This window comes from Vulpes vulpes, chromosome 7 (genome assembly GCF_048418805.1).
Source record: "Vulpes vulpes isolate BD-2025 chromosome 7, VulVul3, whole genome shotgun sequence".
NCBI lineage: Eukaryota > Metazoa > Chordata > Mammalia > Carnivora > Canidae > Vulpes > Vulpes vulpes.
This window is the reverse complement of record NC_132786.1, coordinates 98,377,314-98,402,901: the sequence shown is the minus strand read 5'-3', so window position 1 is coordinate 98,402,901 and position 25,588 is coordinate 98,377,314. Positions and strand designations below refer to the sequence as shown.

Genomic DNA, 25,588 nt, shown 5'->3' with positions numbered 1-25,588 from the left:
TATAGTTTAAAAAAAATCCCTTTAGTATGCCATGATATGATCTTCGTCTTATCATGGATGCCATTTGGAGAGAGGACACACTTTAGAGCTAGAAAGACATAGATAAGGATTGAAGCCTAATCTCTTACTATCTGTGACAATGGGTAAGCAAATGAGTTAATCTTTTTATGCTCCATGCCTCATCTGAAAATGGTAGTAATAATATATAATGTAGGGGTTCAAGTGATGAATAGTGTAATTCTGGTACAGTGCTCAGTAAAGTAACAGGCACAAGTTTGGGCTTAACCAGTGTTAGCTATTCGTTATCCTGAGCAGCACATTACATTCAAACAGCAACTCTGTTTTAACCAACTTTTTCGTCTTTTTTAATTCTCACATTGTAAAGGGGATTTTTTAATAAATTTATTTTTTATTGGTGTTCAATTTGCCAACCTATAGAATAACACCCAGTGCTCATCCCATCAAGTGCCCACCTCAGTGCCCGTCACCCAGTCACCTCCAACCCCCGCCCACCTCCACTTCCACCACCCCTAGTTCGTTTCCCAGTTAGGAGTCTTTCATGTTCTGTCTCCCTTTCTGATATTTCCCACTCATTTTTTCTCCTTTCCCCTTGTAAAGGGGATTTATTTGCAAATAGCCTTTCAGTTTTTGAAATTGAAACAGTATATGTCACAGTAACTTATAACTAATATTTTATCTATTCAACAAACACTTGCCAAATATCTAGTATTCAGAGTCTAGCAGTGGACACCAAGGAGGTAGACAAATAAGAACACTTTTATTTCAAACAGCTTTTATTCACACTAGGACTAGAGGAAAATCTAATTCAGTAGAAAACACAAGACAAAAGGAAATCTTTCATCCTCTTTGAAGGAAAATCACAACATTAACAACATTGACATTAATTTGGAACACACCATTGAATTATTCATTCAATATTTTCAAATACAAAAAAGGAATCCTAAAGAAGGTAAACATTCCATGAGCATGTTCAACAATGGTATTGTTATTAGGTATTAATCTTTTATTAGATAATTATTTTTCACATCTGGGAAAACATCACTGGCAGCACAATTTTAAGAAAAGAAGTTTGGCAACAAGTATTTTTCTCAGCAGCTCTGGATGACAGATTTTGGTGAATGCTAGCCAAAAAAATTAAGGGCAAAACCACTGGTGCACAGAGGACAACAAACTGATCTTATTACAGAAACAGATATCAGACCACAATAGAAAAGACATTTTAATTTTACACAAAGCCAGAAACTCCAGATTATTGGCATACACATCAACAAGCCTGGTCTAAAGTTGTTTAATCATGAGAGTAATAAATATTCGTTTCCTGCCTGTCCTGCCCACCTTGTTTAAAAATATCAGGATATTTGCTTTCAAATGACACAAACTGACAAGGTATAATCTACAAAATGGTCATTCACTTGTAACAGAATGCTTCTTATGCCTAGCAACCACTGAAAGGGCAATTTCATATAACCCAGCTATTGTGGAGATAGACACTGACATTGCTTATCCAGAAAAAGTTTGAGAATCTTAAAATTAGAAAAAGCATATGTAGATTTTTATCTAAAAACATTTTTTTCATCCCCAGGAAAGTGTGATTCCTCTTTAGATCTCAGAATTCTTAATTCCTAAGTTGTTATATTACTTTACTTCTACTCAAGTTTAAGTTAATAAAAGCAACAGCCTGAAGCTGCTGCAAGATATCAAGTGCCATAAAATGCCAACTCTAAGAAAGGGCACAACCATGAAGCTTAAAGGACATGACAACATTGTCCCACAAAACATCTGACCCTCCTTTATTTTATTTGATGTTGCAACATTTGCCTCCATTGTGCCTAAGGCCCAAACAGAAAAATAAAAGACTCCAATTTTCTTTGAATAGTCTGGAAATAATATCTTATTTCCAAATTATATTGATTTAAAATTACTCCTCTGGCATTTTTTCTTCAGGTTAGAGTTTATGCTTCTGAGTTTACTCAGAAAGGCATCATCCAAACGGCATGGAGAGTATATATAATCTTACTGCTATAACTAGTTCAACAGAAGTAGGCAGTACCAAGAATGGTGGGAAACCACATTTGAGACCAAAATAAAAATTCTTATTAATAAAACAAAGTGCCAAATCCAAGACCGTAGGCCAAAACACAATAACTGGGTCTATATTTTAAAATAAGAATAGTAAAAAAAAAAAAAAAAAGTCAAGTAGTTCTTGAAAAGGAAGAGATAAAAAGGAAGATAAAGAGAATCTATACTAGAGTTTATGTAAATTGGCATGACTCAAAGTATACCTAGTAGTGTCTCAGAATATAAGTTGCCGAGGTTGTTTCTACTTAGGAAAAAACATAGAGATTTAAGAAATTACTCTGATAGTTTAGATATGGCAGTTTGTTATTGGCAGTTAGACAAGGGAAAGAAGGGTGGAAAGGAAATTGTTGGTTACTAAGACTGGCCCTGTATGGTGAATTCATCACGTATTTGCTAAAAGTTCCAGTTTGAGAATTAAGATGGTTTGAGAATTGTTACAATCCTATTACTCTATCATTGAGATCAAGTCCAAAAAGCCCCAGATCAACAGTCTAAGTTTCAATTGTCTGACCCAGCTACTTCCAACATATTATAACTGACTCAGCTGTTGCATAAGCCATTATATAAAACCAGCCATGTATATTATAAAAAATAAAGACTGGAGCTGATTTGGAGAAATCAAGTTCTAGAGTCCTATATACCATGTTTATCTAAAAAATTTATACTCTGGACCATATGACAAGCATGTTGTGTTTCATGAGGCATTTGATAGAGTAAAATCAAGGAGGCAAGGGCTATGGTTTTCAATGTAAATATGACTGAGAAAAGAAGCCACAGATAGGCACTTATGTATTTTAGTGATGGTACTGATTCAGGTGATATAATACTCCTAATACTTCATTCAAAAGGCAGTAAATAGTATAAAATACTGCTGGAGACCAAAATATAATTGTGTCCTCTGGGAACACAAGAGATATTTGATGAAGATCATGACCATGTTGATGATCAGTTTTAAAGACAACAATAAAATGCCTCCATTTCTTAGCTTAGATCATCTGGTTTTCATTTCTTTTGGAGGTGAAAATGCCCTCTTTACGGAAGAGTTAAACAGGTGTTGTTCCCTACTTCTTTTCTTTTTCCTATTTTCTCAGCAAGTCATTTCATTCCTGAAGCAGGAAAAGAATGTTAAGATAGATACCCCTAGAAATGACAATGTCAAACTCTGACAAAATGATTATTTCCAGCTCAGAATGAATTGCTTTTAAGACAGAAACCTTTGGCTTGTTTTGTGGCTATTAGACATTTAATACTTTCACTGAGACAAGTTGAGTGTAAACTTTCAGAAGATAAATAGTAATAAATATTTAAATAAACCACCTTAAACATAGATGCTGGCATAAAAAATAAGTATAAAAGTCCTGATTGAAGAGAAATTTTCTCCCAGGAGACTTTCCACATGATAATTCTATTTTATTTCCATATGGAATCTGTGAAGAAATCCAGTAAATCCACAAAGCTTTATGAATGACCTTTGGAAATAAAATAGTACTAAGCTGTTAGGAGAGGCCAGTTCTACAGTTTCTGAAATTGTGTGAGGAGACATCCTGCTTTCAAATCCACCACGTTTTCTTTTTCTTTTTTTTTAAAAGGTTTTATTTCTAAATAATCTTTACACCCAATGTGGGGTTGAGCTTACAACCCCAAGATCAAGAATTGCATGCTCTACCAACTGAGCCAGCCAGATGCCTCACCTATCCTCAGTGAGAGGTATGTGAAAGTTTGCAAAGGGTTATAGTAAAAACTGAAGGCAAGATTTCAATTCTTGTGATTGGTACTGGAAATGCGATTTGCAACAGTTTTGCACGAGTATCTCCATTTTCTCTAAAAGCAGATTTCTATCTCTGATATTGATGTAAATATGTTAAAAATGTTTTAAAATATTTCACTTGAAAACATTCTTTCCATTTACTAAGCAATAATTATATAGCCTCAATTATCACTTGAAGTCCATTTTACTTATTATCCTAATAAAATTGTCTGTTTTTCAATTTTATATTTAACCCTGGATTATAGTACATAATTGAGAAACTTAATTTTCTTTTTGTATTTATTATCAAATCTTATTAAAGCCCTGGGATTATTTATTAATTGATTTCTCAAAAGTCATCATTTTTATTCATCATGCATAAGTTATGAGATTGTGAGAAAGCTTATGTATTTAGCCTTCAAAGTATGGATCAGAAAGACATGTTACTGATAATGTTTAGAGGGGAGTTCTTCTAATAACCTCTTACTATTATGAGCAATAAAAATTAAGAGTGTAAGTGAAGAAAATGATTACCAAGTGAAACCACCCTTTCAAAAAGTGCTGGTCTATTTCAAAAGAAGTGTTGATATTCTCCAAAAGCCTCCATTCCATCCCTGAAGGCTATCCTATAGCTTGTAATGGTATAATCAAAAAGCACTGACATTCTGTTCTTAATACTACATTCAGCTGTGATTAATCCTCTCCATAGTTTATCTGCCTTTTGGTATCCTAAAGACCCTAACTGCAACCAATTGGGTACAGTATCACATGGAAGGATGTGTGATTAACTCATTAATGTGTCATGCTTTAAATCTAAATAACCATGGAGATGTCCTAGTGATTTGGCTTTATCAGTTTGATGGCTATGTATAATAAGTATGTGGCAAAATTATTACAGGAAGCTTCAGTAAATTACTATGATTGCACTAATCTGTTTCATTTTCTTATTCAACATCTAAAAAATATCTGGGAGGACGGAAAGTAGTAACAGAGATTTGTTATTATGAAGTTGATTTTAAAAAGTCACAATTACATTTCCAATTAAAATACGATATAACTTTCCTTGTCAAGGTGTGTGTGTGTGTTTTCTTTGGCTCCACTATTTGGTTTTCTGTAAGTAAATCTCCTCAAGCAATTATGGAAAATAGCAAGAGCTAGCAAACAAGATTGCATGAATTTCTTCGAAAATATTTTTTTTTTGCAAAAATTCATTACTATTGTGAATCTAGATTGACCTTACTCTTATGCAATAAAGCTAATTTTTAACTAATACTGAATTACATTCCATTTAAGATTTCCTATTTCAAAGAGTGTCTCAAATTTCTAAGATGTTAAACCAAGTATTGAGCCATTTTTGTATATGTAACAAAAGTCTTTAAAATTAAAATGGTAATCCTAAAAAAACCAAATGCATGAAAAATATGGTCTGACTGTATAGCAAAAGGGAGTTATATAATTCTACTTGAGTGAGATCTTTCATCTTTGATTTACAGGTTAGAGTCCTCTTTAACTAAAACCATATTGTTCTATATCTTTCATATCATGGCCTTCCCTAAAACCTTGTTTTAATTAAGGTTTCTTTCAGATTTCTGAATAAAAGCATGACAATCTTCACTTATGGCTTTAATATATCCTTTGAGTTAGGAAAATATATAAAAGAAACATCAACTCTTTCAAAAGCATCATCAGATATTAAATACTGTGAGGTATTCTACATCAATATCTTTAGGTGTTTGAGTTATACATTGAAATAAAATTTTGGGAGGTAGGGGCATAACCTACTAATATTTAGTAAATCGCTTTTTATCTCAGAAATAAATGTCCTTTATTTTTAGCCTTTGACATTAAGGCAACATGTGTGAAGGTTAAATTTATGTTTTTGTGTTTGTCTTTTCTCCACAGGAAGGCACAACTTTAAGGTTAACACAATTCAAGGTGACTTCAAATAGGCAATGCCTTCATTAACACATTTTGAAGATCTAGAAAATTCAGTAACATTGCTTCACCTCAATGATGTCACAGCTAAAAGAATACATCAGGCCAAGCAACCGTGTTAACCTGAAAAGTAAAACAAACTAACCAACAAACAAACAAACAAAATCCAAACACGAAATACTCAAGGCTCCTGAGTAATTGGGGAATCTTTAGCTTTTCTATAGGAAGGAAGGATGAAAGGTAAGAAGAAAGGATGTGATGGAGGAAAGATGAAAAGTGAGAACTAAGTTCTTAATGGATTTGGAAAAAATTAAGACCATCTTATGTTGAACATATGCTTGAAACTACTATCATCAGAGCAAGAGATGTATGAGGGGGGAGACCTCATCCTCAAATACAATTGTAAATCTCCATGTGTGGGGATACACAGAGGGGTATCAGGGAAATAGGGTTATTTTTCTCAAAAAATGTGACATGAAATATTGCACCATTACATACAGTATGTGAGGTTCCTTTGGCATTTGGACTTTGAGATTTAGCATGGTTTATTCCACTGAAAAAAGCCTCATCCCAGTTTCTCCATCTTGAACTCTTACTAGCAAGAGTTGAATCATGTGTTAAAGGCCAAAAAACAAACAAAACAAAACAAAACAAAACAACCCTTGCAATATGTCGGGAACTGCTATCCGTTCATAGCTGAAAGCAAATCCTGTAAACAATTTAAGACTGACAAAAATTACCCAATAAAAAACTGATCAGAATGTCAGGAATGAGTATTTCTTAGGTTTTGCCCAAAATTTCACTGGCTGTCATAGCATCCATAATAATTAACAGTATCTAATGCTGTACTGGATGTTATTAGTTCATACTCTGGGCCTAGGAGTGGGTCACCCAGCATATTAAAATTATGCTGGAAGCAGTTTCTTCCAATCGTGGTTTACTGTAACTTTAGAATCACAGCAGTTACGTTTAAGGAATCTTTAATGCCCTTTCAAGTCCATCCAAAGAACAAGTGAAGCTGCTGTTCAGAATTTTGTGCCCAGTGTTTATGTTACATCGAATCTGTGCCACCCAGGCAGCAGACAAGACATGTCTGAGGGTGCTGGGTGGGGGGATACACAATGATGTCACACACAGGAAATATGGGGGTGGGGGGGCTTGGCACTTCACAAGGCTGGCTCCTCTTCCATAGGCTCACCAGCAGTTCTGTAAAAATAAACAGGCAATCAGAATACGGCATAAGAGTACACAATGACATTGTAGATTTTCATGCATAATCAAAGCTGATTTTTCAGCTCTCTCTGATGTTTATTTGTGTTATTCAGTTATCCATAAATAGAGTTTCTTTCCTAGGAAGTATAAACAAATGTCAAGTGGAAAAACATTTTAGATCCAAGCAATCATTGGAAATGTTCCTGTTTATATTAAAACATGTCAAAATATTTTATAATTCTAGATTCTGAAATGTACATGTTTTGTGTCTAGGATGGTCCAATAATTTATTGAAAAAATTAACTGTAATATTTTATTTTAGGAGCAATTACAATGATTTCCTATGGAACCAGTGCACTAATGAGAGCAAAGGACCCAGCTTGCTTCTGGAGGAGACTCACCAGGGCTCTAGTTTTTGCTTCTGTTCTTTCATAACTGGATTGGCTGCCTGCCGGAGGCATTTCAAATCAAATTCTGAATTTGATTAGCAAATCGCTGCTACAGAACCAACGTTTTTACAAGAAATGCTCTATGGTAGTGTGTAAATAGTTTTTATTCGACATCATCTGTGGGGTGTTCTGCTCAGGCAAAACCAAAACTAATTGCTTGAAAATTTATACTTGATACTTAAACTTAATTTAGTAACACTCTGAGGGTGTTTTAAGGCAAACTTTTAGAATGATTTTTAATTTAGTCAAAGGGACAGATATGTAGCAGATATCCAAATACATGAAGTAGTTGGATTATTGAGGGAAGAAAACTAGGTTTTGAGATGACAAGAGAATTGATTTTGAATCTGAGCTCTGTGATTTGCTTCAATTTGCTAATGTTCTAACTACACTTCTGTGAAGCTGTGGCTTTAGGTTCAAAAACGTGGGGAAAAAATGTTCTTAGCAGAGTTAATGAAGGTTTAAAAAAAGGAAATAAAATTGACTTGTAAGTAATAAGCACTATGAGACATTACTTATTTAATATTTTGGATTTGTCCCTTTGTCATCTAGCCTATGCATAAAATTGTGTGAATTGCACACAGATACAGAGTCATGCCTGTGCTACCACAGGAAACTAAGGAAACACAATATTTAGATAATGGCTCTCTTTGGGTGGTGGAATAATAGATAGGTGGCTTTCATTTTCTTTTTCATACAGTTTATACTTGCTAGTATTCTATAATGAGTTACTTTCATATTAGAAAAAAAATGCCATCTTTAAAACACAGCTGTTTATGAAGACAAATGGACTATTTAGCCATTTTTAATAGATTTATAATAAGAAAAAAGCCAATATTTCTAGGCATCTCTAAGTAGTTTCCATTTAACTTAGTGTTTTTATAATAAATTTAAAATATTAAAATCAAGTTTTATCAATGATATGGTAATGAAAAAGATTTTAACTCATCCTCTAAAGAGTGAGAAATATCAGCTATTCATTATTTAACGTTACCCAAAAGAGGGAGCTCCAAATGAGTCCATGTGAATACAAAAAAAAAAAAAAAAAAAAATCATTTCTTAGGAAGTTATAGCCTGCCCAACAGTGTACTGGATAAGGAGACTGTGAGAAAGTGTCTAGATTTGCTATGTAAGATAAAAGCTATTTAAGTGAGTCATACTCAATTTAAATCTTTCCAAACAAAAATTATCTGCATTCTGAGAATAAATTCTTAAGGAAAACATTTAAGTGAATAATTTATATGTAAACATGCAAACTTATTTACATCTAAGAATATGTGGATAATACAGGTGTAGAATCCTCAAACTAGGTACCCTAATGGAGACTGAATTTTCCTAATTTTTTCCAGCCTTGAGACCTGACATACAATATTATATAAATTTAAAGTGCAATGTGATGATTTGATACACATATATATTGCAAAATGTTTACCACAAAAACACATCTTTCACCCCACATAAGTACCATTTTGTTGTTGTTATGGTAAGAATATTCAGGATTTAATCTCACAGCAACTTTCATGCATACAATAGAGTATTGGTAACTCTAGTCACCTTGCCTTACATTAGATCCCTGGAATTTATTCATTTTATAACCAAAAGTTTTTACTTTTTGACCAACACTGCTGCATTTCCCCCAACTCCTAGCCCCTGGTAACTAACGTTCTGTTTTGTGTTTCTGTAAGTTTAACATGGGCTTTTCCCAGTTTTATTCAGAAATAATTGACATATATCATTGTATAAGTTCAAGATGGTTTGATTTACATATACTGTGAAATGATCATCATAATAGGTTTAGTTAATATCCATCATCTAATACACATACCGAGGTCAAAGTTTTTAGGTTTCACATATAAATAAGATCATACAGATAAATATTTTTCTTACTCTGCCTTATGTCATGTAGCATAATGCCCTCAGGTTCACCCAGGTTGAATCTTCTCTTTTATGGCTGAATAATATTTCATTGTAAGTTGGGGCTTAGTCTGTTCTTTTTCTAGAGGTTCCTTAAGATATAAGGATTGTTGTAGATTATGTATGTATCTATGTATGTACTTAGGTAGGTATTTATTGCTGTAAGTTTGCCTCTTAACGCTGCATTTGCTTTATCCCAGAAGTTTCGTTATATTGTGTTTCCATTTTTGTTTCAATATATTTTTTTGGATTTTCTTTTGATTCTATCCTTGATCCATTAGTTGTTCAAGAGTGTGTTAATTTCCACATTTTTGTGGATTTTCCAGTTTTCCTCTTGTTATTTGTTCTGAATTTCATACTATTGTGGTCAGAAAAGATACTTGGTATAAGTTCAGTCTTTTAAAATTTGCTAAGACTTGTTTCATGACATAACATGTGATTTGTCCTGGAGAATGTTCTGTGTACACCTGAGTAAAATGTGTATTTTGCTGCTGTTGGATGAAATGTTTTGTACATGTCTGTCAGATCCATTTGGTCTAAAGTATAGATCAAGTCTGATGTTTTCTTATTGATTTTCTTGTCTGGAAGATGTATCCATTAGAGAAAGTGGGGGTACTGAAGTTTCCTACTATTATTGTATTGTTGTATATTATGCTTTCCAGGCCTGTTAGTATTTGCTTAATATATTTAAGGGTTATGGTGTTGGCTACATAAGTATTTACAATTGTTGTATTCCCTTGATGAACTGATCTCTTGTTACAGTTTTATTTTTTTTTGTTAATTTTTTTTTAATTTTTATTTATTTGTGATAGTCACAGAGAGAGAGAGAGAGAGAGAGAGAGAGAGAGAGGCAGAGACACAGGCAGAGGGAGAAACAGGCTCCATGCACCGGGAGCCCGACGTGGGATTCGATCCCGGGTCTCCAGGATTGCACCCTGGGCCAAAGGCAGGTGCCAAACCACTGCGTCACCCAGGGATTCCTCTTGTTACAGTTTTAGATCCAAAGTCTATTTTTTCTGATATAAGTATGCTACTCCTACTATTTTGGTTTCCATTTGCACAGAATATCTTTTTCTATCCTTTCACTTTGAGCCTATGTGTGTCCTTAAAACTGAAGTAGTCTTTTGTAAGCAGTAACCAGTAAGGGTCTCGTTTGTTTGTTTAAATCCATTTAGCCACTCTATGCCTTTTGATTGAAGAATTTAATCCACTTACATTTAAAATAATTGTTTCTCTCTAAGGGCTTACTATTACCATTTTGTTAATTGCTTTCTGGCTGTTTTGTAGTCCCTTTGTTCCTTTCTTTCTCTCTTGATGTCTTCATTTTGAATTGATATTTCTTCACAGCGGTATACTTGATTTCCTTCTCTTTATTTTATGTGTATCTACATAGCTTTTTGTTTTATGGTTAGTCTGAGGCAATCTTGAAACATCTTGTATCTATAAAAATCTATGTAAGCTGATAACAACCTAATTGTGATCACATGCAAAACTGTACCCTTTTACTCTTCCTCCTTACATTTTTTTCATGTTAGAATTTCAGGGATGTATCTGTTAGTGAATTACTGTAACTACAGCTATTTTTAACACTTGTGTCCTTTAGAATTTATGCTAGAGTTAAGTGATTAATACAACATTTCACAGTATTAGGGCATTCTGATTCTGTGTTCTTACATTTACTTGTGTAGAGAATATTTTCATGTTTTGTTTTTATGTTGCTTATTATTATCTTTTCTTTTTCAGCTTATGGAACTCCTTTCCGCATTTCTTGTAAGGCAGGTGTTGTGATGAAGAACTAACTCAGCTTCTGTTTTTTGGGAAAATTTTTATCTCACCTTCATTTCTGAAGGACAACTTTGCTAAGTAAACTAATCTGGTTGGCAGGTTTTTAATTTCAGCATTTTGAATATATCATCCTACTGTCTCCTGGCTTGCAGGGTTTTTGTTGAGAAATCCACTCAGTTTGATGAAGAGTTCCCCAGTATGAGATATTTTTTTCTCGATACTTTTACATTTCTGTCTTTAATTTAGACAGTTTTATTATTATTATTTTATTAAGATCATTTTGGATTGGAATTTGGGGCTGACCTATTAGCTTCATAAACTTGGATATCTAAATCTTTCCTCAGGTTTGGGAAGTTCAGCCATTATTACTTTATTATTTTTTCTTTTTTTTTTTAAGATTGTTTTTATTTATTTATTCATGAGAGACAGAGAGAGAGAGAGAGGCAGAGACACAGGCAGACGGAGAAGCAGGCTTCATGCCAGGAGCCTGATGTGGGACTCGATCCCAGGTCTCCAGGATCAGGCCCTGGGCTGAAGGCAGGCGCTAAACTGTTGAGCCACCCGGGCTGCCCCCCATTATTACTTTAAATAAACTTTCTGTCACTTTCTCCTGAGACTCAAATAATTCATAGATTGTCTTAATGGTTTCCCATGAATCCCTTACACTTTCTTTATTCATTTTCATTCCTTTTTTTAATTTTTGCTCCTCTGACTGAATAATTTCAAACTATCTGTCTTCAATTTCATTTATTCTTTCTTCTGCTTGGTTCAGTATGATGTTGAGCTCTGTACTGAATTCTTTAATTCAGTTATTGTATTCTTCAGCTCCAAACTTTTTTTGATTATTTTCTGTTTTCTGTCTCTTTGTTGAACTCATCTTGTTCTTTTATTGTTTTCCTGATTTTTGTTAAATTGTATTGTCTTGTAACTTTCTGAGTATCTTTAGAACAATTATTTCTAATTCTTTTTCAGGCAATTCATGTATCTCCATTTCCTTGGGTCAGTTACTAGAAGTTTACCCAGTTCCTTTGGTGGTGTCAGATTTCCCTGATTATTCATGATCCCTGTAGCTCTGTGTCTGGGGTAGGGAGGCATCATATTTAGTTGGCTCATGTGTCTCAGGTCCGTAACACTGACAGCTGTGTAGTCTTCATGAGCACTGTGATGGCGGAGGATGGGGAAGTGTTAGAGTGACTGCAAGGTATTTTGGGGTCCTCAGTATCTTCTTCAAGTACAGCAGCTAGGGACCAGGACAGCCACTGTGGTGGCTGGAGCTGGTGGTGTACACACTTGCCTGCAGTAGCCCTGGGTCTTGGCATGTACTCCTGTAGTTGCAAGGCCTTCTCAGAGGCACACAGCAGTGGAAGCCAGTGTTGGGACTTGGGCTGATGGGGTGCAAGTACTTAACTGAAGGGGCTAGTTGAGCCAATGATGCAGGCTACTGACAGGAGGAGTCAGGGCTAGATGTGGGCCTTGATTATTGGAGTATGCTTCTGTGGCTGAAGGGTGTCACCATAGGTATGAGCATGGCATTGAGGCTAGTGACATGAGTTGACCAGCTGGAGGGACTAGCTGCATGTGGGCTCAGCAGGTTATGCAGTGACAGAAGATAGGGCTGAAACCTATCCAGTAATCCCAGGTTAAGAAAACTTAGAAAAACGTAAAGCAGAAAGTAAAGAATTTAACCAGAGAAAATATATAGTGTAAAATTAAACTCCTGTATTTTCCTTAAATTCTTGTACATTTCCTTAAACGTATTTCATTTCTTATGATTTTTAAAACAGTATTTTAAAACTTATATTAATAATGCTATTGAATAAGACATATTTTCTCTCGTTCTATTTATTTAATTTAATCTCTTTGTATCTTGCTTTCTCTTCCTCCTCCAAGGCAGGCAATCTAATACTATGTACATTATTTTATTTGTAAGGTGTTCTTCAGAGCTATATATTATTGTTTTGTGGGCATATATTTTTATTTTTTGTAAATTTTATTTTTATATACATATATATAATTTCTGTTGCTTAACTTTTTTACTTAGTACTGTATTTATTAAATCTATCCATGAAGTTATATTTATCTAGTCTGTAGCTGCTAAGAACTACCTGGCATCTCCATGGTATATATCTGCCACATTTTAACTATCCATTCTCTCAATAATGGACCCCAGGTTTGACCCCCTCTGAATAAAGCTGTAGTGAACTTCCTAGTACCTGTACTTTAATGATTCTAGATGAGAAAGTCTTCAGTATACACCACAGGAGCAGGATTACTAGGTCATATGTTTTGTGTATAGCAAATGGTACTAAATTGCTTTCCAGAACAGCTACCATAGTTTACCTTCCCACAGCCTCCAAAGCTCCACATCTCTACTGGTTCTGACATTTCACACTTCATCGAATTTTTCACTGTCTCAAATAATAATTACTGAGTGTCTATGATGTACTCTGGCTATGTTCTAGGTACTAGAAGTATAGAGGAGACACAGGAAATATAACAGAGGTATCTGATCTAATTTCAGAATTGATGGTCAGTGAATATTCTCCAAGAAGAGGAAGTGATATTTGATCTGAGGTCTAAAGGGTAGTGGAAGAAAATGGAGAGGCCAACATAGGGTCAGTGGGAGGAAAAGTAAGATAAGTTCCAAACAGAGGGAAGGATGTGTGCCAAGAGGCATGATGTGAACATGAATATAGGTCTGTGGAAAAAATGTAAAAACCACAATAAGATACTCTTACATACACACTAGAAAGGCTAAAATTTTGAAGACTGATTTTACATAGTGTAGGTGAGGATATGACAGGAGTCAGGGCTAGATGTGGACATTGATTATTGGAGTATGCCCCTGTGGTTGAAGGGTGTCACCATAGGTATGACACTTATGGTGGACTAGTCATTCATTGCTGGTGGGAATGAAAGATGGCACAACCATTTTGGAAAGCAGTTTGGAAGTTTCTTAAAAAGTAAAACACATGGCTTCCCTATAACTTGGTGATTCCACTCCTAAGTATATATCAAAGAAAACTGAGTGATGTGTTCACAAAATAAAAACTTGTACAAAAATTTCAGAGACTTAGGTTCCTCAGAAAATTAAAAATATAATTACCATATGATCCAGCAATTCCAGTTCTGGGTATATATCCAAAAGAATTGAAAACAGGATCTTGAAGAGATAATTGCACACTCATATTCATTGAAGCATTATTCGCAGTATCCAAGAGGTGGAGGCAACCTAAATGTCCATTAATAGATGAATGATAAAGAAAATGTGGCATATACCTACAATGGAATATTATTCAGCTCTAAAAAGGATGGAATCTTGTCATGTACTATAATACGGTTGAACCTTGAGGACATTATGTTAAGTGAGGTAAGCCAGTCACAAAAAGACAGATACTTCATGATTATACTAATATGAGATATCTAAAGGAATAAAATTCTTAGAAAAAGGAAGTAGAATAATGGTTGTTGGAAGCTGGAGGAATGGGGAAAAAGGGAAATAGTTATTTAGTAGGTATAGAGCTTTAGTTTTGTGAGATGAAAAAGTTCTAGAGATATGTTGCACAATAACGGGCCATACAGTTAACACTACTGTTTTGTACACTTAAAAATGATTCAGATGGCAAATGTTATGTTATGTGCTTTTTACCACAATAATAAAAATTTTCATAGAAGCTTTTTTCATAATTGCCCTAAATGGCAGAAGATCTGATATATAAAATATATATATATATATTTTTTAAGATTTTATTTATTCATGAGAGGCACACAGAGAGAGTCAGAGACATGGGCAGAGGGAGAAGCAGGCTCCCTGCAGGGATCCTGATTTGGGACTTGATCCTAGAACTCTGGTATTACACCCTGAGCAGAAGGCAGATGCTCAACCACTGAACCACCTAGGCATCCCTGAATATTTTTCTAAATAAGACATATAGAGGATTGATGGGACATGAAAAGGTATTCAATATTACTAATAATTAGGGAAATGCAAATCAAAACCACAATAAGATATCATCTCATACCTGTCTGAATGGCTATTATCAAAAGGACAAGAAATAACAAGCGATGGCAAGGATAGGAGAAAAGAAAACTCTCGTGCACTGTTGGTGGAATTGTAAATTGATGTAGTCCTTTGAAAAACAATATGGAGTTTTCTCAAAAAATTAGAAACAGAATTGCCATATGATCCAGCAATTCTATTTCTGGGTAATTATCAAAGGAATGACAACACTAACTTAAAAATGTATATGCACCACCATACTCACTGCAGCATGACTTAAAATACCCAAGGTATAAAAGCAGCCTAAGTGTCTATTAATGGATGAATGGATAAAGAAAATGTGATACAATTGAATGTTATTAAGCCATAAAAAAAGAAAATTGGAGTGCCAGGGTGGCTCAGCTCGTTAAGCAGCTGACTCTTGATTTTAGCTCATGTCATGATCTTGTGAGTTGTGAGATTGAGCCCCCTACGAAGCTTAGCATGGAGCCTCCTTAACATTCTCTCTTTCCCTCTCTTTATGCCCTCCCTCCACTTGCTTATTCTCTCTTTCTCTCTCTCCAAAATTTTTTTTTAAAAATTAAAAAAATAATATGTAGTAAAAGAAGAAAATCTTGCATTTGTGACAACTTGGATGGACCTTGAGGGCATTACATTAAGTGAAATAAGTCAAATGGAGAAAGACAAATGCTGTGTCATCTCACTTGTTTGTGGAATCAAAAAAATCTTGAACTTACAGAGAAAAGATTGGTAGTTGTGAGAGGTGAGAGTAGGGGTAAGAGGGAGGCAAAATGGGTAAAAGAAGTCAAAAGGTACAAATTTCCAGTTACAAAATAAATAAGTCCTGGAGATGTAATATACAGCATAGTGACTATAGTTTTTTTGTTCGAAAGTTGTTAAGAGAATACATCTTAAAAGTTTTCATGACAAGAACAAATTATAACTATGTGTGCTGATAGATGTTAACTAGAGTCGTTGGGGTAACTATTTCACAATATATACATATATCAAATCATTATGTTTTACATTGAAAGTAATATGTGTTACATATCAATTGTCTAAAAAAAAAAAAAAAGCAAAATAAATTAATAGCCCCAAGTGGTAAACAAGCCAAACATGGATCCACAGGTATATGGATAAACAAATTAGGGTGGTTTATACACGGGGATAATGCGCAATAATAAAAATGAACAAACTATGATGAGATGGATCTCAAAAACATTATGCTTAGTGGAGTAAAAGAAGACAGATAAAATGCTGAATGAATTACTGATTCCTTTTAAATGAAATTTAAAGTTTGGTAGAACTAATCTACAGTATTAAAACTAAAAAAAAAAATCTCTGGAAGAAGTAGCATTGACTAAGAGGCATGAGAAAATTTTCTGGGTACTGGATAATGTTCATTTAAGTATGGGATAGGTAAAAAATCTTTTGATTTGTGTGTACTATTATATGTAAGGTATACCCCAATTTGAAAAAAAGGAAATGAAACTAGTTCATTGTTAGAACACAGATCAGAAAACCAAGAGGAAAGATTTCATATATAAGATACAAAATCAAGGGAAAAGTCTGATCATGGAGAGCCTATGTGTCCTGTTAACAATGATGATCTTTATGCTAATGGCAATGGAAAGGCATTGAAGGGTTTCAAGCAAAGGCATGACAGGATTTGCCATCCAGTTTTTTGTTTTGTTTTGTTTTTAAGAGCTCCCTGACTGCTGTGTAGAAAATGGATTGGGAAGGAGGCAAAGTGGATCTGGGAACTAGAAAGGAAGCTAATGTAAGAGTTTGGATGCGAGATGAAGGTACTTTTAGACTGAGTGTTGTCAGTAGAAGTTTAAAAAAATACATGGTTTGCTCAAGCTATTCTTTCTTTCCAGATACCTTTCTTCTTATTTCTCAGATACCTTTCTTCTTATTTCCTAGGTAAAATCCTATTTTTCCACCCTGGCTCAGTTGTTCTGTTCTGTGATTTGTTCTGCATTTCTAGGCCTGTGTGAGATCTTCTTTTATTTTACAGCTCAATATAGCAAATTACTTGTCACTTATTATAGTTGGTTGCTCATGTCTAATCCTGTGGTAGGAAGAATAATAGCCCCCCAAAATGTCTATGTTCTAATCCCTGGAAGCTGTGAATATGCTAACCTTTCATGGATAGATGTGATAAAATTAAGTACCTTGAGATAAAGAAATTATCCTAGTGGAGCTAATCTAATGAGTCTTTAAAAGCAGAGAATAGTTCCCAGCTTGTAAACCAGCCTGTTCAGCTTTCTTCCTTCAGTCAGAGAGAGAAGTGATAAGTGAAGAAAGGTCATCAGGATGTAAAGTTGCTGACTTTGAAGATAGAGGAAGGGGGTCACAAGCCAAAGAATGCAGGCAGCTTCTGGAAGCTGGAAAAGACAAGGATGCAGATTCTCCCCTAGAGCCTCCAAAAAAGGACCCAAGCCCTGACAACCTCTTGATTTTAACCCAAAGAGACCTGTGCCAGCCTTCTGATCTATCATTTTAAGTCACTAAATTTATTTCTAAAGATGAATTTAAATACTTTTTTTAAAGATAACAATAGAAAACTACTACATTCCCCAAGTATATGAACCTTTTGTGGACTACGAGGAGTCTTTGTAACTGTGCCCTTCAACACTTTGACACATACAGAATATCCAGAAAGTGTTTAAAGATTGAATGGACTGGATATTCTTCTTCCTCATTTTTCAGGTTGGAGGATAATCCTGTAATCTGTCAGCATCACTACCAAGTTTTTATTCCATCCTAAATATAATTCCTTTCTCCATTCAGATAGACACTTTGCCGCCTCCTCCTTTATTATGTTTATTTAGCCAATCCATGTTTATGATATGAGTTATATGAATTCTAGTCATCTGGAAATTGATATTGTCAATTAGTACTACAAAAGAAAATAAATATAAAATACACATTTTGAAAACATAAAAATATAAAACCACTGATTCTCTCAGAAAACGGTGAATTAAGGGAGATAAGAATTACTCAGGTATATTTATAAAGTGTTATATTACCATTTTAACAATATTTTACCTTCCATCTTCTGTCTTTAGTGATTGACTGATTCATCCATTCATTCAGTATTTATTACCTATAATATATTAGGCATTCTGAAAATTTTAAGTTAAGTCACTTAATCACAGGTTAATTAACTTAATTTCTTGCTTAGAGATTATTTGTGAATCTCTTGTTTTTAATGACTATACTATTCTTTTAACCTATGAACACTTAGATGCCTTTCCTATTTACTTATAATTCCATTCAAATAGAATAGAATGTTTTTCCTTATAAAACATTTCTTTAAAGAATTCAAAATGGAGCCCTGAATGTATAAATGAGCACTGGATTGAATCCCTATCATACTAAGTCAGACTTCATATATGCCCCATGACCACATAGTAGGCACTGAACACAGAGATAAAAAGATAGTCCAAGAGGAGGAGGAAAAGGAAGAAAATAAGAGACATATTATCCTTCTTTTTATCAGGAGCTTCCAAATCTCAAACCACTTAGCCCACTTTTCAACTAAGGTTTTTTTGACACTGGATATGTGGTGAATGAAAATTAAGGATAAAATTTATTTTGGAATGTTTGCCTGCTTAGATAAACAAGTACTCAAAATAAAGGTATCATAGAGAAAAATCAGAAACCTGCATAATTTGTACAATATTTAGCTTTTAGAAGCCTTGGGGACACAATCCTAAAGAATGGAAAACAAAGTTGTGTTTCTAGGTATAGTAGACATTAATAGCGGTCTATATTTCTTTTTTTTTTTTGCGGTCTATATTTCTATATAAATTTTCAAAAACAGAAAAATGAGGTCATTAATGTCCTTGGCACTAGTGATAGGTCATTCAAAGCTAAGCTAAATATACTTGGGATCTTCCAGCTTATTGCTATACCTCTTTTATATTCATGAATAAGACAGTTACTCAAAAAAATAGCTAGACTTGGAATCATATATTTTCTTATGCTTTTGTATTATATAATGATTTGAAGCCATCTCTTCATGAGAAAAATTGCCAAAAGTTGAAGATGAAATGATTAAATAAACAACCAAATTGGATTGTACTAAGAAATCTAACATGATTCACGTTTTAATCAATAGGTCAAACTGACATTTGAAAAATGTAATTTTCAGTTTTTGTTTTGGTTTAAAAAAGAGAGAGAGAAAGAGACAGTCAGGATTTCTAGGGTGTAAATGTGTTCTCAATAACATCATAGTTGATCATCCTAAAGTTCTGATTGCCAGAGAGAGCTTTTTCTTGATTTTCAGCAAAGCCTAAACTAGTATCTAAGAATAAACCTGAATACTGCACTGACCTTTTCAAAGCAGAAGCATTTGAAACAGATATCCACCCAATGCAAACTATAATCATTTAAAGGTGCAGTCTCCTAGCAAACAAGGAAAAACCTAAAATCACAGTTCTCTCTTCTAAATGATACGGTATATGTGACCAGGTCTATCTATTTAAAAATTTTTGAACATGTAAATGGGCCCTATTTAATTTTTTTGTCTTTTTTTCCTGATCTGCTATCTTTTCTTTCTTGCTCAAGTCCTTTGCTACTTGAAAATTATGTTTTGAAAACTGTATTTCAGTTAATCATCACCAAAATGAATCCCCACATGTCAGCCTTTTTCTAATAATTTACTCTTCATGGTCCATCAGTAAGTTGTAAAAATGAAATGACTGTTTTCACTGTGTTGTCATCTCCCTCCTAACCCCCCTCCAAGAAAAATGAACAAAAAATACTTACAATGGTTCTTAGCCAGGAGCATTTTATCCCTTATTCACTAGTGGTAAATGAGTCAGATATGAGTTGGCCAGGAAAAGAACTGCTTTACCCAAAATCTTAGTACAAAATGAGTCATCTCACTCCAAACACCAATATATCCTCCAAAATAACTGGCAAGAATTTCCTATAAAAAGAATCTTGCCTTCACTCTTTTCCATCCATTTAGCTTTCTGATTTTTCTAATTTTTAAATTTCCTGTGTACTTATAATATTACATTCATAACAAAGGCCCAAGAACATGTCCACCTCTTTATCTCATTCTGAAAGTCTTTCCTGTATTGAGTAGGGGGACAATTCTAATAGCATGCCCCTGAAAAGAATGAGTGTTCGTGGCTTTCAAGGGTTCTCTGTCTCTGACTCTGATGAAATTCATGCATGGTTCAACAGAAATGCAAAAGTCAATTCTAGAGGAATTTTTCTTTTCCTGTGCTGAAAAAGTACAAACCCATAGAAAGTATTTCAAGCAAAAGCATTTTTCCATAAAAAAATCAACCAAAATAGATACAATGTGTCTAATACTGATAAACAAACATGAATCCAGGTCACAAGCTTCAACTCTGTCTCCCTATACACCAGAACATTCCCATTCCCATTATCTCTCTGCCATCAGAGGAAGCTTAAAAGTCACTGTGAACTTAAAAAAAAAAATAAAAATCACTGTGAACTGAAGCCAGGGTTAAGTCCCTGTAGATTATCAGAAGTCAAACACTCTATTTACCTGAGGATAAGCAAGCATGCTTATAAAGCCAATTCCTGCCAAAGTGCTGAGACTTTTATACTACTTGGGGTATATAACAAGGCTTATTATTCTTAATTATCCTAAGTAAAATTATTTACAATTCATTTCACTCAGGTTGGAATTTAGCTTCATTTCTCTATATTAAATGAGTTGTAAAGAGTAGATACATTTCTTTTATATCCAGCACCAACAGATGTTAGTTTCCTCCGTTTTATAGCCCTCAGATGACAGACAACTAACTGCATTTGGCCTTGGGAATAACTGCAACACCTTTAGATTATGAACTTGGTTTGATTCTTAACTGGGAATGGCAGGGGGTTAGTTTCTATTATCAAGAAAGTAAAATAAGTTTTCCCTTATGCTCCAGATGCCCATATGAAGATGTTTTTCTAATACAATATTGTATAACTATTTTTTTTCTACAGGTAATCTGGTCTTTAAGTGGTTATAGTAAGAAAAAAATACTTGCATAAAAATGACATCTCTTATTCAATGCATCTCCTGCTTTTGAAAACAAGATGTTAAATCCATTAAACTTTGACTATCCAGTAAAAGCAAGAAATCTAAAACTGTCCAAATTTGTACATTCTTGGGAAAATTGCCAACTAGGTACTAGGTAGCAGGATCTGTGTAATTAATAGTGATGTTATTGATGGAGGGGAATATGATTTCCTTCTCATAAGCAATTTAAAAGTACAAGCTGGCAGAGCTTTAGTAAAGCCTCACCTGATTCATTTTTAAATTGAGAAAATGTGACTTTGAAGCCAGCCACAGAAAGCACCAGTGTTAATAAATGTACATTTATGATGGTTTTGGTTGTATCAGACTTTAAAAAAATCCCGAAAGTAACAATGTCTGTATGATAGGATGATGAACACCAAAATGCACAAACTGACAAACATTTCTTAGAAGGAGAACAAGCAAACCCGATCTTAAGTTAACCTTATTTTTTTCCCTGAAAGCTATATTCATATGAAGACTAACTGGAATCAACTTCTTATCATAAAGTAGAATAAAATCAGACTCAGGAGTTCACACATTCCTTTATACACACTCTTGTCTTCTTTGGAGGCAACTCCTATCTTTATCCAATCCTTGTACCACAAGGACAGTCATAGAAGGAGTTTGGATGTATTTAGGTTATCCAACTGACTTGTAATACTTCCAGCTTCCCCTCTCCTTTTTTTCACTTTGTTATATCAGTGATTTTGAAATGATGATAGAATGGAAAAGAATATCTGGAAAAATACAGATAACTAAGGAAAGAAGTGAAGCTCACAAGTAGCTCTTTCTATAATAATCTGCACTTAAATTATCCAATGAGGAGTGATTTCTCACCATGTATCTCATCCACTCTAATTCTCTGTGAACTGCAACTACAGGTTCTAGCTCTATCTTTCCCATGAAGAATGAAACAAATGAATTTTTGGTGGCTTACTGAATTTGCTGTGGCATCTGTGACTTTGAAGAAGACAGGTGGTGGAAGTGGAGGAGACAGGTGAAGGAAAGCCTGGGGGCGGGGGCGGGGTGGTGGTTCACAAATGCTAATGATGAGCCTGGATGTTACTGACCTTAATGACTCCCCCATGTTGGATCCATACCTGCTATCTTCTGAAGCAAAGGGCTGTTCTACATCTACTGTCAGGGAGGCCAGGGCAGAAACAGTCTCGGTCTCCTCCTGCAACTGAGTCCCAGCCAAAGCACAGCCCCTTGGCACAGCCACCGTCCTTACTGACTTCCAGTACTTGCCTAGAAAAAAAAATGCATCATACTTTTAATAAGAATTTTAGAGTAGTATTAACCAGAATACTTGTATAGGTCCAACTCAGAGCAGTTATTAAGTTAAAATTCTCTATGTTATACACAGTTGTAATTTGGTTTCTTAAATGTTATGATTAAGTCTTTTTCTCAATATAAAAATGCCAAGTTGTGAAATGCTCATAGTCCCAAGCCTGAGTCTCTCCCTTGCTTAGAGGGTAATAAAGTGAGGAATAATCTGTGGTCTAATGAACCCCCTATCAGACTGACAGCTGTCTCTCCAATTAAGTAAGCAAACTCTGGGCATCATGCCCTCTGGAAAACCCTCAAGAGACTAGGGGGTAGAAGTCTCATGGAGAAACTGAATGAAATAGTAATGTTAAAAATTGCTACTTTGAGCTATTACCTTTTTATAAAAAATGAGGTTAGAATATTAAAGAAAAAGAAAAGCCCAGAAATGCCAGCATGAATTGAATGGCAACTTTGCCAGAACAATCAAGTTTGTTAGTCCTGGATGTTCTTTCTTTCTCAACCCCAGGGTGTGTACAAGAACAATAATTGATTTAAAACTTTAATATATGCATTGGCTGATGTTGGCACTCTTCCATATGTCAGACGGAAGTTTCATTTTTTTTTTTTTTTTGAGACAGAGAAGGGGAATTAGAGGAAAAGAAGAGGTCATTTCATGAGAACATGCCAGCAGAATAAATATGAAAAAGCAAGTCAATGGCCTTCTCGCAGCCCAAAGCTATTTTTTGGTCAAGTATTGAGTAGTCCCAAATCGAAGCAGGAGAATCCTACAAGATGATGACATGACTTACCAGATTAAAATGATCTCTGCAGCCTGACCAGGAAGGCAGGAATTTGGCATGGATTGGGAAGGAAGATAACTGGGTTCTGGAGCAAGCTCTGCCACTGACTGTGCTATAATACTGGCAAGACTCAATGGCATTTCATTTCTTATTCTCAAAATGGGAACGATCTAAAATCACTTCCAGTTCCAACTAACATTTTGCGATTGACCTCTCCTTATCTTACTGCTTCACAAAGGTATAGATATCACGTTAGGGGAGGAGACTCGGTCTCCCCATCCACTTCCAATACCAACAGAACCTTCTGACATAGTTGTCTACTACAACTTTATTTGCTGTGATCACCTATTCTGACCAAAGTCCGAGAATCATAAAGCTTTCAATTTGGACCAAATGATAGCAATTCTAATTGTGAATGAGCCCACAGCCTAACATTTTTTGAAAGCTACAACTGTGCCAGATATTGGGGACATAAAGATACTTTCCTCATACCAAGAAATTCATGGTCTAAAATGATAATATTGTATGGAAAAAGTCCATGCGATTCTGAAAGCAAATAAATAGAACATAGACTTATGATGATGAGAAAGTAAGAGTTACCAGAAAAAATAGTACTTGGCCAAGTATTTGAAAGACCATCAGAAGTTAGTCAACTTGAAATACAGAGAGGGAGGTGGTGCGGGGTACAAAGTCCACTGCTGGGAACAACTAGAATGTTTGGAAAAGTCTTGTGTGTGATGAATGAGACTGTTGTGACAGACGTAGCCTAATTACCACACAATCTTGAATAACATGTGCATGATCTTGGACTTCAACCTGTAGGTGAAAGGGGGCCATTTTAAGCAGAAGAGGCAAGGAATCAGGTTTAAGTTTTTAAAAGATCCCATTGGACAGATCATGGACAATGAATTGGAAGGATGATGAGAGTGGTAGCAAGAAAACCAATGTCACATCTTGGCAAAAATCCAGGTGGGAAATGATGATGTCTAAAACTAAAAGGAAGTGACAGAACAGAAATGAGAAGCTGGACTAAAGAGAGGTTTAGGAAGTAGGCAATGAGAATGTGTCTTGGGTTATGCTATAGCGTATCCTTACATCTCTCAACTTTGAAAGATGACCCTGAATTGACAATTCTATTCCAAAACCCTAACTTTTCTAGATCACAATGTCATTATAATCTTCCTCAAATTGGAAATACCATATACCATCTATAAGTGCACTAAGTTGTGTTTCACAAAATACTATTAACCATTAATTTAGCTCATAATATTCAGAAAATCGGTGATGCTGAATGACATCCTTTTCTTTTTCTCTAGAGTGACTGATACAGGGTCTTTAACAAACAAACAACAGGTGGTTAGTGGTTTATGGGTTAAATTATGTTTTATACAATCTAGGAAAGAGAAACCAGCATTACTAAACTCCTAATATGTGCCAAGGACTGTTAGGTGTTTTCACATTCATAATTTATAAATCAATTTAATCCTCATGATAATTATGTAGGCAATGTTGGGTAATCTTTCTAAAGTCACATGGCTAGGAAGCAAAAATGTGAATTATTCATCTGGGACTGACTGACTCCAAAATATCTCTTATTCTGTATTCTGTTGCCCTCCTATATTTAGTTCTCCTCTACCTTCTTCCTACTACACATTAAAATATGAAAACAGACTCAACATATAAAAATCCCAACTTCAAAGAATTATGTACAATGCAAAAGAGTTATATATTCTTTGCTTTACTAAAGAAATATTATATGGTAATAACAGGTTACCTTTGTTCCTCAGATATGTGACTCAGCTGATCAACCTTTTATTGACTCTGTGGTATGTTATATTGCACCAAGACAACTATGTTGAGACTAGTTCTTTTACTCTTCACTTCTTATAACCTTATACTATTGCAAGTACCTGCTTACCAGGTAAGACACTGACAAAGCTATCATAAAACAGGAGACAAGTGCTCAGTGAAGAGCATGAGAAAGAAGTCCATTAAAGATGGAGCCCTGAACCAGAGGTCAAGATTTCCAGATTGGAGACTACACACTAAATCCAGAGAAGTCATTTGGGTCACTCTGGGGCATAATCTCCACATTTATAACATGATAGTGGTGGGTTTGATGGCAATGAAAGGGTTATCCCTGCTGTAATTCTCAATTATTGTGATTTTTATGATCTCATGTTATATAATACTCTTGGATGTTATAATGAATTTGTTATGGAAGAAAATCTTATCTTTCTGTGAGTCTGTAAACCCTTGAGGAGGTCAGTAAACACTTACTTTTAGATAATATGACACATCTAGAATAACCAAGTGCTT

At 34.7% G+C, this 25,588-nt stretch overlaps 1 protein-coding gene across 18 annotated transcripts in view; it reads right to left on the bottom strand.

Moving 5' to 3' along the window:
- Window positions 1–776: 776 nt before the first annotated feature.
- Window positions 777–25,588, bottom strand: part of HDAC9 (histone deacetylase 9) — a 920,581-nt gene continuing 895,769 nt past the window's right edge. For 14 of the 18 annotated variants that reach the window (XM_072764471.1, XM_072764470.1, XM_072764478.1 and 11 more), the window contains 2 exons: window positions 22,301–22,448; window positions 777–6,988 (listed from right to left, as the gene is read on the bottom strand). In XM_072764471.1, the coding sequence (XP_072620572.1) occupies window positions 6,949–6,988; window positions 22,301–22,448 (188 nt within the window). In that variant the 3' untranslated portion in view covers window positions 777–6,948. Of the gene's footprint in view, window positions 6,989–14,248; window positions 14,375–22,300; window positions 22,449–25,588 lie in introns of those variants that run through there. The other 4 variants (XR_012002703.1, XR_012002701.1, XR_012002702.1 and 1 more) reach the window with 2 other exon arrangements.